Raw genomic sequence first — 19,279 nt, forward strand, 5'->3', positions numbered from 1 at the left:
GTTTGTCCATGGATTGATTAATTAGTTGAAATTTCTTAATTTTGAACGGGAAAATATTTTTTATTTTCCCCGTATTCTCACTAATGATCTATCTCAGATGTGTGGCCATCATAAGCATAAAATCATTACAGAAGGATAAATCTATACTTTTCCTTGATATACAGATACGAAGAGGACAACCCCATATCAAATACAATATTAAAAATCCAATGTGACTGGTAGCGTGTATTTATATTAAAATAATATTAATGTACCAGGTGACCAAAAATAAAACATTACAAATTTGTTTATTGTTAAAAGAAATTCCTGGTATTATTTGAAAAAATGTTTCTTTGAACATTTTCTGATTGTTTTATTTATTTTGATAAATTTTCAAGTTTAAAATTTTAAATATAAGTTTTTTTTACTAGCCATGTCATGGTTAGTAATAAATAAATAAATACATAAATTAATGAAACCTCCTTGAAATATATATGTAATCTTACAATTTATTTTTGTCAGCTTTTACTTTTTATTTATTTAAATAATTACGTCAGCTGTAAAAACCAGAAGGGATCATTTTATTTGCTTTTTGTATATAAAAAAAGTAAGGATTAAGGCATGCGCAAAAAATAAAATAAATTTTTATAAAATTGTAAGTTCTTATCTATTTTCTTATACCATGAAGAAACGGAGAAAATTTCTGGATATGTTCTACTGGTGAAAATAATGAACAAAAATCATATAAACAAAAGTTTGGAAAGCCTTTGTTTTCGAGTTAAGGCTAACGAAAGATTTCGCCCGGATTTCAACTCTTCTAATAAAAAGAAACCCTACTGTAATTTTTGGGACACAAATTAAAAAAAATATGTGTAATTTCGTATGTACTTTAAACTGGGAAATAGGTTAAAATAGGTCCCAAAGCTGTATCTTCAGTAGTTTTTAAGATATCCAACGTAAAACACAAAATTCGGTGTCGACACCACGAAGAAACTAAGAAAACCGATTATAACGGATACGCAACACGTCTTCTTTTGATAAAGTAGCGCGACATGAAATTCGCCTTGTACTAGTGCCTTGGCGACGCTGAATATGGTGAATCAAACGATGTTCAACATTAAAACGATTATTTATTTGGCGTTCGACAGAAAACGAACATAATGAAAATGACCCTTTCGTTCGTAAATGCTGATACACTGAAGAAAACGTATTGGCATTTGGATCTACCTTCCAGGAAATCTTTCCTGATATTCACGTCGAGAAGCTCTAGAATTTCCGTTACAAAATCCATAAACAAAAATTATATCGGTTATTCCTCATTAGAAAATTGATACGGAAATTTTACATTACGATATAATAACACTACACTTCCTTTATCTGTATGATAATTTATGACAACAGATTCAAACGAAGTACAGAAAACCGTTTATATTCGTATCTGTATATAAAGCCAAAGTTTTGTCTGTTTGTTCTTAAGCCAAAGACGGAGGCCCTAGCCTCATTGGGGGTGAATTTGTGAATTAAAGATATTCAGTAAAGAAAAAAAAAGATTAATCCTTTTACTTTATATTTCTGTCATGGCAACAGAAATAAGTTACGAATTTTTCGTTGTCAAAGGTGCATGTATTTAAGTTACTGTAGTTACTACTACTCTGTTTTTTTTTGTAATTTAGTTTCTTTTTCAGGTTTATATAAGGACTGAATACTTTAATTGCTATTTATCAGTATTATTCACACAACCATGAGGGTATTGAACACTGCGGGAGATCCAGACTAGACGGGCATGGAAAGCGAAGCGAGCTTTGCGGCTCTGGGGAAAGCCCCGTTACCCCGGGAAGCCGCTGGGTCGTTTCCGGGATTTGGATGAGCTGACCTGGGCCTCGGGGGTCCAAAGGCCAAGCCCCTTGGCTAGATTGGCTTGTAATAAATAAATAAATTAATTAAATTTTGTTGTGCCGGATGTAATATAAAATATACTCTGCCTCTAATGGCTAATAAGTAAACGTCTATTTTAAGTATTAACGTCTATTTGAGTAAATGTATAAATGGAATTCACGGTTATCATATCTAATAACTGAAGAACGAAATTTTCCTCAGAGCAGCCTTATTGCGACAATAATAAAAATGTTAAGACAGTTGGTAATATTTTATTTACAATACCAATTGTCATTATTTATACACTTACATCATTGATAGATATTAAAAAAAAAATTGATTTTCTAATATTATTACATCGCGTAAAATAGTGATATTTGAAAAAAATAATTATTTAAATTTTTAATTTACAGTTAATTTTTGAGTTTTTTTTTGCATAAAAACAGGCAGTAATATGATTTTGTATAAGGTTTTGCCACTTTGTGTAAGGTTTAAAACTGCAAATCACGTCAAAAGAAACGCCAAAAAAAAAAAACAATTCCTTTCGGCACGCCGGAAGGCAGTGGTAGATTTCATCGGTGCTAAGCAGGGGATAAAAAAGAATTCCACCTTAAAGTTTAGAAAAACTTCAAATTTAAATACGACAATGGTTGCATGTGAAAAAAGTTTCACATATTTAGCATACTTGTCGTATGCTAAATATGTGAAACTTAAGGCCCACCTTCTTTCAATTCCAGCAACAATTTGGTCATCCCTTGCCGTAAAGGTTGGTCGTATCAAAAATACTTCAGACAAAAATTTTAGGTAATGTTTAGATGACTAACGATCACTTTAAACCGATTCGATACTGTGCCTATTAAGGGAGGTATGACTTTTTTGTCTTTGAAACCCTATTTTTCCACGTGGGCCAATGGTTGGTGATATCAAAATTTTAGTTAGGGAAGTTTTAGGCCCTTATCCAAAGAATATTAGGAACTTTAAACGAATTCGATATTTAACTTAATAGGAAAGTTATAGCGATATTTTGTTTTTTCGGAAAAGCTCTCCCATTTCCATCCCCATGGTCCGGTTTTACTCATTAACGAACTCGATCGAGATTTTGGGTTGCTATATTTTATGTATAAATTTGAAAATGATTGGCGGAAAATCACGGCAGTTATCGTGTCCACAAGATAGTGAAATATAAATAAATGTAAATATAAATATAAATAAATAAATGTATATATAAACCTTTGAACTGACGGTAGTTTTGGGATCTGGAGGATGTGAAACGCGAAAATATGTCGACATTTTCCGGAAATCTAATCATGGTACCCATTGCAGTAGGTAGCTTTCTTATGAAATCTACCTAAAAAAGGCGTTATCGGACATTTTGCTATTATAGAAAGAGAAATTAAAATTTCCATTTAAGTTCACATCGCAAAAAAGTGTAATTGAATTAACATTAGAGAAATAGATTAATAATAAGTAATAAATTAATTGTTATAAGGCATCTATTTTTATAAATCTACTTCTTAAAATCATTTTGATTATTTTTTTTATGTTAAGTAATAAACTAACAGAAGAAATAAGTCACTCCCAAAAATGGTACATCTCGATTCTCCCGCCGAGGGGAGAAGAACCCGCCTCGTAGCGTGTACGGCGCTACACCACCCCCTCCGTATCCCCAGAAATGATACAGCAATTACCAAAAATAACAACGTCCATGTTAGGGTGATTAAAAAAATAAGGAAAAAGTAGTTTCTTATTGACTTTCTCACTGAGCCGAATCATATATTGTTACATATCAACATGGTATCTCCACCGAAATACAAATGGTAGACAATAATTTAACCGACAACCTCTTACTGTTCACCACAGGGAATATAGTATTATAATAAACATCATTCATGTCAGATAAGGTAAGCCTAAACTAATACCGCTATTACCTGAAATGCTGTACACGCATCACAATATAAAAAAGAAGTTGAGTTACAAATTAATGTCCGCCTTTTCGTGGGAAGCAATGAGAAAGCAAAGAGAAAACATCTTGATACATTATCTGCCGACGAAAAAAATTAAGTGATATTTTATTATAAATTAAAGAATCAATTATATTTTCTTGAATCGGTGGATCAAATGATATTTGTTTGTAGATCCTAACGTAATAATGTCTAGTGCATTTATTATGAACATGCCGAAATGTAAATGAATGATTTCTGAATGAGGCACTTTTATTCACCGAGTAAAATATAGTTTTATTAACTGTTAAGTAAACATACTGACTACAGATATGTCATTTTACTATAATTTAAACAAAAATCTGATTTGGGCACCACATGACCTCCTTGTACGCTTATTAAATTACATTTACGCATTTTTCTAAATGAAACGTACATAAAATTTTGTTTCAGTAATCACTTCTAATATTTTTTCTCATTTTTTTTTTTATTGTTACTGAATTATTATTTATCGTTCATTTTATTTTACAATCAGTGGTTAATAATTATTAATAAATCAATTTATTTAAATTAAAAAAAAAGTAAAAGAACAAAGGAGATGATGTCTGATTCGAACCGTTGGGCCTTCTAATTCTAAGATCCAAATATTCCATTAATTAAAATTTCATTTGCCTATAACTCTGGAACCAATGAAAATAAGTACCACATGTATATTCTTGAAAAGCTCTCAATGAGGGCTTATTACTGCAGTTAAGAAAAAGTCCAACATCCATTTTTTTTTGGATTTTGGGTTTTTTTTTTGGTTCAGTCGGTTGCAATAAAAAAGGAAGGTGTACAACTAGATGTTATAATAATGCTAAATCCAAAATTTCAACATCCTATGGCTAATTGTTTTTGTTATGCGAAATACATACGTATTATGTACTTATGTATCTCGTATGTATGTACGTACGTACAGACGTCACGCCGAAACTAGTCAAAATGAATTCAGGAATGATGAAAATGGATATTTCCGTTGAAATCTGAAAACCCAGACTTTTCGCGATCGCAATCGTAAAAGGAATTTGAAGTATTCATATTTTTTGCATTTTTTAGATAAGTTTTATATATATTCCTACTATTTGAAAATTATAAAATACAAATATTGTTATTGAAACCGGCAAGTGAATGGCGTAAAGTGTAATAACTTGTAATAACAGTATTTTTATTAATTAATTTATATCTGTAATTATAAATACTATTATATCTGCATTATCTTATATGATTTAAGTAGAACAAATTTCTCAGTTAATGTAAACCTAGAACAGTAATTTTGCTGAGTAAAATATTCACATCTATTTTTTGTATTGCTGTTATTTATTGAAGTTTTATTAATCCATTTTCATAAAATTAAATACAATCTTTTATTATACAGTACGGATCTAATAATGATAATAATCATTCAAAAATGTTCTTTACTTATAATTTATATTTTATTACTTGAATTATTTCAAAAAAAATTTAATTATTATGTCGGAAAATTTATAAAATAAAACATGTTTTGGAATTTTGTTTCAAAACATTTTAAATTTCTGTAACAAGTTTTAAATTATTACATTTCTATATCTCTTCTTCACTCAGTATTTTTATATATGTACAGCAGGTTCTTCTTGCTGCCACAAAAAAAAAGACAAAAGGTGGTCATTTCGATCATTTCTAAGCGGAAGATAAAATATTTCTAGTGACTTACAAACATACGTAAAACTCATCTGACAAATTCAGTAATAGGTTATGAAAAACAATTTTTACGGATAAGGTGGTGAGAAAAATATTACTAGTTAGAAAATTATCATTACAAATATCTTTGCTTAATCGTGTTTCATAATAACGATTCTGTGACATGAAACTAAATCGTGTTTTAAAATACGACTTAGATGACATTTTCACAATGAATGAAAGTGCCATTCAGGTAGACCCGGGGACAGTTCTTCTCATCGCAAACGTAATATGACTCGACTTTCTCTGCTTCATCTTTTTTTCTCTGTTTTGTCAACCATACGCCGATCAAGCCTAATACCGATTGAAGCTCCTTTGAGGCTAATTGTCGGTCTTTGTCGACAATCAGGATTGCCCTATCATCAGCGAACGAGGTGACGGTGACATGGTCCGGAGTGGGAAGGTCCACAGTGAAAATGAGTACAGCATGTTTTTTACTAGTCATAAGACGGAGGCTGCGGAACCCCTGACGTAGAGGTTAGGTAATTATTATTTTTTAAATATTTAGGAAATACATAATTAATTACTTTAAAAAATACCGTGAACGACGTTCACAAAACACGCGCGCGCACACACACACTGAATAGCATTATCTATGCACGTTTTTCAAACAAAAATTACCATTTTTAACCAGCGTATTCACTTGTTTTAAAATTTATTTAAATGAACTGATATAAAGAGTATTATATAACTAAACGTAATAAATAAATAGGTTATTTTAGTTTACTTACATGTTTTCATAAAAATCATCCAACTGTTTTCTGTAAATGTTTCTACTTCCGTAGGATGTTTATTTTTCTCTTTTAAATAAGGCATAATTGTCATGTAAAACAACTAACTTATTTTCAAAATTACCTGTTATTATTTTAAACTGAAAACACTATTTTAATACAAATAGTTTACTAATTATTTTTCATACGTATTTACGTATATGTATATACTTCCCAACACGCGAAAAATGTAAAGTTCAACAACTGTACTAAAGGGAAGAAATAAAAAATTAAGAATTAAAGTAATAGTTTTTCCGTGACAAAGAATTATGAGTTGAGTTAAGATTCCGATAAAAAGATATAAAATCGACTACCCGGCAACAAATTCCGCTACTGACTGAAATTGTCACTAACATACCGCAAAAGAAAGAAAGAAAGAAAAAAAAAGTTAAAACTATTTCATTATCTTACAACGGAATTCACCTCTATTATTCAATGATTGTTTTTATAATTTATTCTTAATTTATATGTTGATTGATATACTTTAAAATTTCTTTCTACATTAGTCCTAACAATAAATAGTAATTAGTTATAAATTATTCAGCATTAGTTCATTCCCGCATTCAATTAATAGATTTAAAAAAAAAAATATTTAATTCTATAAAATTCTACTAGTCCAAAACCTGTTAAGGTTAAAAGAAAATAGTTTGTTCAGTAACATATAATTTACACGGTTACATCCATTAAAAAAATTTGTGTTTTAATTCAAAAGAACACTGTTTCTTGTCATTAGCTTGTAAACAGAAAATATACTCATTAATGGTTTGGTAATTTTTTTAGTGAAAGAATTGTTAAAATCATCCAGTTTCATTAACTAATTAGGCAATAAGATTACATAACTTAAACTACTCCTTAAAAGTACTAGTCTTTTGCATATAATAAAAACACTTTTAGATTAATGTCTTACACGCATAAAATAACAATCTATAAACTAAAAGTGAAATAAAATCATTTTGTGTGCGTGTGGGTGAGTGTAATAATGTGCGCGTACGTTTTGTGTATTATAATAAAAATAATAATTTTTAAATGTTCCTAAATTTAAAAAAAATTAATAACACTAATGTAATCAGTATACTAAACCTTCACGTACATTATTATTTTTATAAGTAAAGTATCAGAAAACAAATTTAGTTATTTTATTTAGGTTACGTTTACCTATTGCGTTTTAAGATGACTCTCTCTTCCCGCAGATGATTTTTATTACACCATTTACCTTTTTCTTTCTGTTTACTAAAAGTGCAATCATTTTAATGTGTTCAAAATGCAAAAAAAAAAAAAATAACGAAACGTAACTGTTTTTACAACTTTTTACGTTCATCTGAAAAGAAAAAAAATGATTTTACTAACATGTTATAATAATTGCTTAAACAAATTTTCTTTCATCGTTTATGCTCAATTCTATCTTTTTATTTCTTTGTACAAAGTAAATAAAGTATTGTGATTGCGAAAAATTTCGGTTTTCAGATTTCAACGGAAATATCCATTTTGGCCATCCCTGAATTTATTTTGACTAGTTTCGGCGTGACGTTTGTACGTACGTATCTCGTATAATTCAAAAACGATTAGCCGTAGGATGTTGAAATTTTGGATTTAGGACTGTTGTAACATCTAGTTGTGCACTTCCCGTTTTGATTACAATCGACTGAACCAAAAATGTCCAAAAAAGCCTAAATTCCCCTCAAAAATTGGATTTTGGACTTTTTCTTAACTACAGTAATAAACCCTTATTGAGAGCTTTTCAACTATATATATAGTGGTACATGTTTTCACTGGTTTCAGAATTACAGCCAAATAAAATTTTAATTAATGAAATATTTGGATCTTAACAAGTAACGTCGGTTCGAATCAGACTTCATCTCCTTTTTTTAACTTTTTTTTTTAAATTGAAATCTATTGATTCATTAAGAATTATTAACCTCTGATTGTAAAAAGAGTTTTACAATATATATTAATTCAATAATAACAATAAAAATTAAAAAATTAAAAAATATCAGAAGTCATTAATGAAATAAAATTTTATGTATATTTCATTTAAAAAAAATGTGTATATGTAATTTAATAGGCGTACAAGGAAGTCATGTGGTGTTCAGATCACATTTTTTCAATTATGAATAATCTGATTTTTCGTAATTTTTCAAGAAAGATCTATGCAAACGCCAAGTGGTTATTATAATATGTAATACGCAAATAGTAAATCAACCACTGTTATGTCACGGACGTAGCGATATTTGTAATTAAAATATATTAAAATACTATATGCTAGTATGGCAGATATATATATATATGCATTAAGAAGCAAGTAGTATATCGGTACATTGATTAAAACCTCCCGAATTTGTTTTCAAAAATGTTTTTTTTTTTAACTTTTTTAAACCGCTTTTAATGCTTGGTTCATTAAACGATAACCGAAGTATTTAGTTTTTATAAACTTTTTACAGGTAGACAATATTTCCTCACCATGCTCAACAATCAAAATTTCATTTACCAAGTAATACAAAGAATATACCATTTACTCTATAAAAACCAGTAAATATAATTCAAATCCAGGCTAGATTAGTAAAGAAAATTTTAAAAAATTTACATACTTAACTAAAAAGTATCGGGTAATAAAGACAAATTTTTGAACGACTTAAATAAATTATTTTTTTTAATAAAATAAATGTGGATGGAAGAAATTATTACATCAAACGAATAAATTAGAAGAAAAAACTTTTCCTTAAGGGAATTTTGTTGCAAAGCAAATCTGTTGAGAAGACTATTAATTACTATTGAAAGAAAATCTGTAAAAAAAAGAAAAAATATAATCTAAAAATAGATATTAGATTCTACAAAATATGTGGATTTTACAAAACAGATTCTAAAAAATCTTTTTAAGCAATAACGGAACCTTTTTTTGCGATAACACAATTGTTTAAAAAATTTTGGAAATTTATTAACCGAGAAGGTGAATATTTATCTGGAAAATGTTTGATAAAGAAGGTTATTTTTGAGCATTAAACAGTTACTTAAGGGGGAAAGTTTTCCAAATTTAATTTATCTATAAAAAAATAAATGCTAAAAAAGCAACCAACTTTAGGCACCAAAATAGAACAAATTAAACAGATAACAAAGTAAAAGAATTCAAGGCCAAATTTAAACGACCAATAGTTATATCATTTAAAATAAAACCTGAGGATGTTACCTTAAATGATTTTCTGAAGGAATTATCAGCAATATTAATTGATTTTAAAAAGGAATTTTGTTATCTTTGAACTTAGATGTGATGCAAACCTTTATGGAAATTTTTGATAAAAGGGAAATGGAACGATATCTCGTTAAGAATTTCGATTATTTTCTTTCCGTATAAAAAGATTATCAAGTTATTGTACGAAATTACAGCACAGTTTGTATAAATTGTTTGTTATTTCATCATTATAAAATATATCTATTATAAACATACAATAAATAAACTAAAGTAATTCATACCCGACATATTCATCGCGGAAATTATTAATGTGATTGACTAATTAAAAAATATGTCAACAGTAATCAGTTAACAACAATGTGAAAGCACCAGTAATAATCTTACTGAGAATGGTCGCAAAGAAGTCTAAAGAATTTTGAAGTAAATTTTTTCTATACAATTTTTTTTTTCCGCTACAAATATTAAATTTATATCATCTCCGGGTATCGTGGCGTAATTTCATTCAGTTAATTCAAAATGTTGTAAATACACCAAACTTTTCATTAAATTCAGGTTAGCAAATTAAATCATTCATAAAAAATTTATATATATACAATTTTTTTACAGTGGGAAATGTAAAGAATATAATCACGAATTATACATATTAACAGTTTTTTAATTATAGAGTGATGACATAAACACAGAACTAAATTTAAGATACGCGTGATTAAGCTGAAATGCAGCACAATACAATAACATTATTTCGTTCAATTAACCTATCTGAAACCAACATTTCATGAAGTATATACAAAAGATTCAATTAAGACATCGTGTCTTATGAAAGTATGTCAGAAAAAAAATTCGTGTCTCTGTGAGTATATTTGTATGAGTAATTCCGTTTTATTGTATAAAAAGATTGTATAGTATGCGTGAACTTAATGATCATATGGGAATTATTAAACAAAATAAATATAGTACTATACTATGTGAACTTCACATGTTTTGTTTTGTCATGGGTCGACAAGTTGTTATGAGAAAATTACCTTAGTTCTTCGAATTTAAGACGCACCCTAAATTTAGCGGATAACTTCTGGAAAAAATAAAAATATCCAATAGGAATATTACTTATTAATATTTTTCTAACAGAAATATTAACTAATAAGAAATAATTAATAGAAATATTAGATACCTACATTCTATTTGTGCAGCTTATGTTAGATTTCTGTGCAAGGAAATTCCAATACGGTTGCGAAAGAAGTAGGTTTTTATTGGAGGATAGATATAAATGTTGTGATAAACCTTATAACAGATTCTGATAGAAAAAAATTATGAGAAATTATTGAAGCACATGATTTTGTGCGAGATTTTTAAAATATAGGTTGTATCACAGATATACAGTAAACTCCATACGATTTTTATCTTAAGAACTTCATACCTTTCTTAGCTTCATTCTTTTATCTCTTGTTGGTGCTTTTCGAAACCAAGAATCCAGAGTACAATAGGTTTTGACAATACAGTGCTTGAGAAACGCCCCAAAAAGAGATAAAAGAATGAAACTAACAAAGGTAAGAAATACTAAAGATAGAAACTATAGTGATCTTAGCAAAAATGGTAAATATTACCTTAAAAACAATTTTAACATCTATACGATGTTACATGTGAAACTTAATACTTCTGAAAAGTTTTCCAGTACTTTAAAATTAATAAGGAATTGCCACAACAGGTAGAAGTCAGTGTAAGAACAATTAATACAGCTATAAGAAGAAACTAACATTATTTTCCAAACGAGGTCTCAATTGTTAAGAAGGTACAAATACTGTGAGAAATGTAATATAAAAAAATCGAATTTAAGTAGAGATTGAAAAACTTTTCACGGTCAAAGCTTACTGTCATCTATCAAAGCTCAAAAACATTTTGAACTAGCAAACAGAGGGGAAAAACTACGCACGCCAACCGCGACTAATATCTGCATTTAGATTGGACGGCAACTTTAATACAAATAATTGTGAAATCCTTATTCCTTGAAAACAACTAAATGCACAACATTAAGGCTCAGAGATTCTACATCCGTAAATGGGAATATTCAAAATTAGTGAAATTTTTAATAACTACTTTCTACACAATGGTACTACCGTCTAAGTGCTAAAAATGTTGATATATATAAAAATGTAATTAGCGATCACACTTTCAAAAATGTCATGACCTACAGAATCGCATGTTCTAATATCTGATTTTTGGTAGATTTCATAAGAAAGCTACCTATTGTAACGGGTACCATGACTCGACTTCCAGAAAATTTTGACATATCTTCGCGTTTCACATCCCCCAGACCCCAAAACCACTGTCAGCTCAAACATTTATATATATATATATATATATATATATATATATATATATATAACTACGGTAATTTTGCGCCAAAAACTTTCAAATTGTTCCTTAAAAATAACTCGTCCCAAAATCTCGAGTTGTTAACGGCCAAAATCGGACCGTGGAGGTGGAAATAGGGGGGCTTTTTCGATAAAACAAAATATTGCTATTACTTTATTATTATTTGTTTAAAGTTCCTACTATTCTTTGGGTAAGATCTAAAACTTAGAGAGTGTATAAGTATAAAACATAAGTATAGTTTTTTTATATTACTAACCAAGGGATGGGAAAAATGGGGTTTTGAAGACAAAATACCTTCCTTAATAGGAAGATCCACTATTAGAGTAACCGAACTTATAAAAATTAATGCTGTCGATTACAGTTTGGCCAAAAAATTAATTGACTGAAAAACATGCGTATAATATTAATTTACTGTCTCACTAAAACATAACAAAATAAAATGCGATAAATTTTATTACAAAAATAACATATTTTTACTTTAAAATTTATAAAAATATTCATGTTACATTTTTTTGTCCGTACTACCCGGAATGAAGCCAAAATAGTTCTCATTTATTTTAATAATGCTTAGCTTAATTAAAATGATTATTTCCTTCAAGCGATCGGAGCTAAAATGTTTAAAGAATGAATTATCCTCTCGACAACGTCACTGCTAATGATATGAAAACCAATTCAAGTACGGTTATGTTTTTCCACAAGTCTTCAGATAATAACTATACTACACGCAGAAAATATCACTACAATTTATCGATTCCGTAGCCTGCAACACTTGACAATGATTGGTCAGCAACAGATAAAAACAGTTTTAAAAGAAAAAGCGTACAAATAATATTTTCAAAAGTGTTTCCAATGATTACGATAATTTTATTATGCTGCTAATATTTATTAGCAGCATTGAATGTTTTTTTAATTGAATGTATTTTTTTATGCTCATAATCATGTTTGGAAACATATCCAAAAAAATAGCGATTAGAATATTAACATATTTATCAATAACAGGAATCAATATAATACCGCACAATAATATGTTAATATTAAAAAATTTAAGCTGAGAGTTTTTTCTTTTTACTTCCTTGTACGAAGTAAAGGAAGTATTGTGATCGCGAAAAATTTCGGTTTATAAATTTCAAAGGAAATATTCGTTTTGATCATCCATGAATCCATTTTGACTAGTTTCGGCGTGACGTACGTATAAATACGTACGTACAAATGTATACTTAATTACGTATGTGCGTACGTATTTATCTCGCATATCTCAAAAACGATTAGCCGTCGGATGTTGAGATTATGGATTTAGAACTTGTAACATCTAGATGTGCACCTCCCCTTTTTATTGCAGTCGACTGAACAAAAAGTATCCAAAAAAATCTGGATTTTGCACTTTTTATTAACTGCAGTAATAAGCCCTCATTGAGAGCTATTCAACGATATATCATAAGTGATACTTATTTTCTTTGGTTCAAGAGTTATAGCCAAATAAAATTTTAATTGATGAAATATTTGGATCTTACAAGGGGAAGGCACATCAGTTTGAATCAACCGTCATTTCCTTTCTTTTTTTTTAAACTATTTTATAATTAAAATATATTGATTTATTAATAATTATTAACCTCTGTAAAAAAAATATTTACGATAAATAATAACTCAATAATAATATTAAGAAAAAAAAAATCAGAAATTATTATTGAAATAAAATGTTATTTACTTTTCATTTTAAAAAAATGTGTAAATGTAATTTAATAGGCGTACAAGGAAGACGTGTCGTGTCCACATCAGGTTACGAGTATAATTTTTATGGTCAATTATAAGGGATTATACAAAAACAAAATACAGAAAACAGGGATCAATCAATTCAGTGCAGTATTCTACATAGTTAAGCGTTATTATTATTGTTACAATTAAACAATCTTATTTAAAATTGTTGCAATTCTAAACTGCAATATGTTTTTAATTGATATATTTATATTTAAGTACATAAAAAAAAAAAAAAAATTGAATTAACCTCGGGAATATTGATGAAATACTAATTCATCATTCATATACTCGGGAATGGTCACCCTGAGTCTGTTCAAGACTACGCGTTACTAGTACATTAATACAGGTATTGATGAGTCGCTAATGACTTTGATGCAACAGTAAATAAAAAATATTAAAAAATAATTAATAAACAAAAATTGTTGTAGAATTTCATTATTACACTAACGTATGTCTTTTTTGGTAGCTAAAAGCAGTTTATTATACATTTTAGAGAGCAATGCAATTTTTTGAGAAATTAAAATATGCAATAATATAGAAAATTTACTACGTAATATCTTTGCATATCTCCTTCAAATATCGATATTACAACATTCTGTATTTTTATTACAAAATTTGATAAAAACTTTAAGGAGACAAGCACGTTTTTTAAACGTGCTTTAGGTATGAACTGCAATTTTTAACTCAGTAGACACTTTTTATACATTTAAATGTCTGTTTAAGATCTTACAGTTTTTAATTTTAGTTGATTTTATCATAAAGCAGTTCCTAATATAGAATATTCAACAAAAATTTACATACACAGTTATAGAATACAAAATACAATCTTCTAAGAAATGGTAATGAGCGGAATTGTTTGTGTTACCATATAGCCCATCAGCCAGTTAGGGTCGGTAAAAGAATAAACTTAAGTTTAAATGAATATGATATAAAAAATTGATAAACAGAATGAGCTCTTTTTTTTTTAATTCAATAAATTCAAAGTATCACCTCCTACGTAAAATACGATAAAAATTACATCACTACTTTTGACCGCAGGATTTTTAAATGATTTAAGTTTTCTGGCTGTTGAAATACAAGAATGTAGGTCAAACAGAAAAAAATATAACTACTCGTAAAAAGATGATTCCAGCCCGGTTTTTTCTGTTGTAGTATTTCTTGACATTTTATAATTCACCTGATCCTTAAAATATATCTTTCTTTAAATAATTATTTATGCCTGTATGATATACATGTTATAAATTATACTTATTATGCACCATATAATGTGTATATATGACCTTACCTTTGTATCTCGGGAACGGTTAATCAACAACAACGAAATCTGGTGTAAACGTTTATGCAATTGAGATTATTATGTCTTTATTTACTTCTACTTTTTATTACTGTATTTATAATGAATAATTTATGATATTTACAGGTTTTACCGGTCTCATTTTAAACAAACTTAAAAGTTTTTTCATCTTTTTAGAAATTTTTTTATAAGAAACTCTTAAATTTTGAATAAATATAAAAATATCTTGCAAAGTATAGGGGGTTTTTCAAAAGAAGAAAAACATATTTTCTTTAAAACGAAAAAACTATCTCAGTTAATTGTCTTGTACATTGAATGCAATACCCTTGAAATTAATAAATGTTTAGTAAAATTTTAGTTTTACACAAAAAACAAATCATCATCTTTTAGGTGGTAAGGTATTAAGTATAAGAAAAAGAATTTTATAATTTTTTTATGGTTACATTATTTTCTATAAATGAAAGGTTTCAGAGTAGAATTAATTTTCAATCCTTATCATTGAGTTAGGGAATGATGCTACTCCTGCTAAAAAATAATATTTTTAAATACCTTTATTTTATTTTACCGTTTCAACTATCGATTCAAAGTTTTACTTTCCTGAGTGTTATACGAATAATATACTCTTATACTTCACAAAATAAAAGTATGATAATTGTGCCATAAATTATGTCTACTTTTTTTAGCATTTTCGACTTACGGGTCGAAAATGAATGTCAAGAAATTAAAAAATCAAGGGATAAATTCTGTTCGTCCGTCCTGTATATGAGCAAGCGTATTAACAGAAAGGGTTAATAACTAGGGATTAGATAGATTAAAAATCTTCAAAATTGACATTGGTGACTGACCTTTTTTAAAGAAACATGAATAATGTTGTTTTTATCAGTTTTATCTAATGGAGCTTTATCGGCTGGAAGTAATTTCATGCCTTATTAGAGGACTAGGGAAGTAATAGAATCCGACTTACAAAATCTATTTTTTTTCTTTATTAATCTTTTTTGTATTTTTTACTGTTTCGATTACTAAATTAAAATGTTTCTACAGTTTATATATTTTTAAAGAAGATTTTATCAGTGTATAACTAGTTTTAATTTGTATAATTTCAAAAATAGTTGATAAAAAATAACTTTCTTTTTTCTTCGAACTGCGCAAAAAAATTCCTTTTGTCGTGCATATCATGTACGCATGACAAAAGGAACTTTTTTCGTGCATATTTTTTACTAGTGTATAGTATTATGATTCTATACACTATAATTCCAGTATGGGCTATATACAATACAGAGATACATTTGATTTAATTCATGGAATGTAGTTAAGCACTACTAGTAAATCTTACAGCATGTGTTGGAAATATCCACCATTTTCCTGAAGGCAGGTTCAAACCCTTCGGACCGTAATTTTTGACATGAATTCCATTAGCCCTGATATCCAATGTTGTAAAAAAATATGATGCGAAGGGCTAGGACCTGCCTTCAGAAAATTATGTAAATTTCCAACAGTTGCTGTAAGACGTTAACACCAGTGCATAACTATATTCCATGAATCAAATGAAGTGCGAGTATCTGCGTATTATAATCTAAACTGGAATTATAGTGCACAGTATCATGAAGTGGATGATAAAATTATCTCAATATATTTTTTTTTTGTCTTCAGTCATTTGACTGGTTTGACGCAGCTCTCCAAGATCTAGTGCTCTCTCTCCCTATCTAGTGCTAGTCGTTTCATTTCGGTATACCCTCTACATCCTACATCCCCAACCATTTCTTTTACATATTCCAAACGTGGCCTGCCTATACAATTTTTCCCTTTTACCTATCCTTCCAATATTAAAGCGACTATTCCAGGATGCCTTAATATGTGTCCTATAAGTCTGTCTCTTCTTTTAGCTATATTTTTCCAAATGCTTCTTTCTTCATCTATTTGCCGCAACACCTTTTCATTTGTCACTTTATCCACCCATCTGATTTTTAACATTCTTCTATAGCACCACATTTCAAAAGCTTTTCTTCTCAGATACTCCGATCGTCCAAGTTTCACTTCCATATAAAGCGACGCTCCAAACACATACTTTTAAAAATCTTTTCCTGACGTTTAAATTAATATTTGATGTAAATAAATTATATTTCTGACTGATGGCCCGTTTCGCCTGTGCTATTCGGCATTTTATATCGCTCCTGCTTCGTCCATCTTTAGTAATTCTATTTCCCAAAATAACAAAATTCTTCTACCTTCATAATCTTTTCTCCTCCTATTTTCACATTCAGTGGTCCACTTTGTTATTTCTACTACATTTCATTACTTTCCTTTTGTTCTTGTTTATTTTCATGCGGTAGTTCTTGCGTAGGACTTCATCCATGCCATTCATTGTTTCTTCTAAATCCTTTTTACTCTCAGCTAGAATTACTATATCATCAGAAAATCGTATCTTTTCTCCTTGTACTGTTACTCCGAATCTAAATTGTTCTTTAACATCATTAAATGCTAGTTCTATGTAAAGATTAAAAAGTAACGGGGATAGGGAGCATGCTTGTCGGACTCCCTTTCTTATTACGGCTTCTTTCTTATAATATATAATATAATACCACTATATAATATATACAATATTAAGGTAAAAACTCTTTAGCAAAAGATTTAATATGAACTAATTTTTATTACTTCAATTGGTTTAATTATAAAACATTATAAAAATTTCATTTTATTATTTTTCCTTTCATAAAATTTTAAATAAATAAAAAAAAAATAACAGTAAAATCAAAGAGGAGGGAAAATATTGAAGGCCTTATGAATAAAAATAATTTGTGCCTTATTAGGAGAGAACGAATTTTTTTATTGCAAGTGCCTGAAAAAATCAAGACATCATTGTCAGTTTATTGTTTGTTTTGAATTGCAGTTTATGAAATTTTTATTTTTAATCTGGGTAACGTAAAATGAGGCCAAGCTGATCGTAAATGAATAAATTGTAAAAATGAAAGAAATAATCTTTCACAGCGGTTGAACATAAACACTAATAATAACAACAAACCCTCACTTTTATGATTTAACTTTACGGGTATGCTAGTATGGTGAGCCACACGGTTGCGGTATAATTGGTATAATTTATGAACACGTTCTCTAATAATATTTGTTAACCTACAATATTTTATGGTTTTTTTCAGGGACTTTATAAAAACATAAAGAAATTTCATAAATTTACTACAACGTTTAGTAGCAAAACATTTCCTTATTTATTTTGGTTAATCTTTGTTGAATTTTATTACAATTAAAGGATGACGAAATTACCTAGCCTAGACCGATGTTGTGACGGTGTACCAGGCTCACCGGCCAGATCAGTCGGATCGGATTCGTCATCATTTCTTAACGGTGATAAACTCAGGAGCTGCGGAGGATCCGATGATTTCTGGAACCACCTCATCCCTCCACCCTCGCCCTGAAACAAAAACAAAGTTAATATATTAATTAATACTGTAAAATATTTTAAAATTGTTATTGGTTTTTAATTAATGATTTTATGTTTTTAAACATTAAGTCCAGGGTGATATACTAGTTGCCAGGCAGGGAGTCGCAACTATCATTATTTAACAAGCAATTTCTGTAATCAGCGGTCCTAAAACCGATTGGACATACGGAATCAAACTATCGGTACGATAGGCGAGAATAACACCGAAGTCGTACCACGATTCTAGAACTATTGAGAAATACAGAAAAAGCGCCATGGTTTGCGAAGAACACTGAAACACACAATTATCTGGGATTGCCAACCGTTCCAGAGGAGATACGGCGGTTCGATGCAAGATACAAGATTAGACTGAACAACCATGTCAACTGACATGCGGTTAATCTCCTGCGTAACAGCGAGGACGAGAGGCACCTAAGGCGATTGCATGTATTACATCTGTAATATCGTCGGTCCTGAGACGTGTGTGATTCGAAATTAAGATTCGAGGTAAATCAGCTACTCTAGGATGTGTGCATCGTCAAAATTCTTCATTTCCGTTTCGTCCCTACTTTTGTTGGTTAGTTGATTTGTTTCGCTGTTTCTTTGATCAGTTATTTTTTGTGTAATAGATAAGATTAGGTTTGGTGTTTTCTTTGCTTTTAAAGATGAGTCCAAAATCCAATGTTGAAAAACATTGGATTTTGGACTCATCTTTATATGTGAATATTTATGTGTACTGTATAAGATATGTTTACTTATGCATATATATATATATGTTCTTTGAAGGATTTCAGTAGAAATCCTTCTCTGCATTCATTCATTATATTTTTTTATTCAGATTGAATTATGGTTTCTTAAATAGGAACTGATTGTTAATTAAACACTGCGGTGAAATAAAAACTTTCTGCTATGACAAATTAGCTA

General features: G+C 29.0%; 1 protein-coding gene across 1 annotated transcript in view; it reads right to left on the minus strand.

Annotated features, from left to right (window-relative positions):
* Positions 1-19,279, minus strand: part of LOC142321491 (uncharacterized) — a 297,406-nt gene that overhangs the window by 134,874 nt on the left and 143,253 nt on the right. The window contains exon 2 of the mRNA XM_075359623.1: positions 18,199-18,346. Coding sequence (XP_075215738.1) covers positions 18,199-18,331 — 133 coding nt within the window. The 5' untranslated portion in view covers positions 18,332-18,346. The remainder of the gene's footprint in view (positions 1-18,198; positions 18,347-19,279) is intronic.

This window comes from Lycorma delicatula, chromosome 3 (genome assembly GCF_047948215.1).
Source record: "Lycorma delicatula isolate Av1 chromosome 3, ASM4794821v1, whole genome shotgun sequence".
NCBI lineage: Eukaryota > Metazoa > Arthropoda > Insecta > Hemiptera > Fulgoridae > Lycorma > Lycorma delicatula.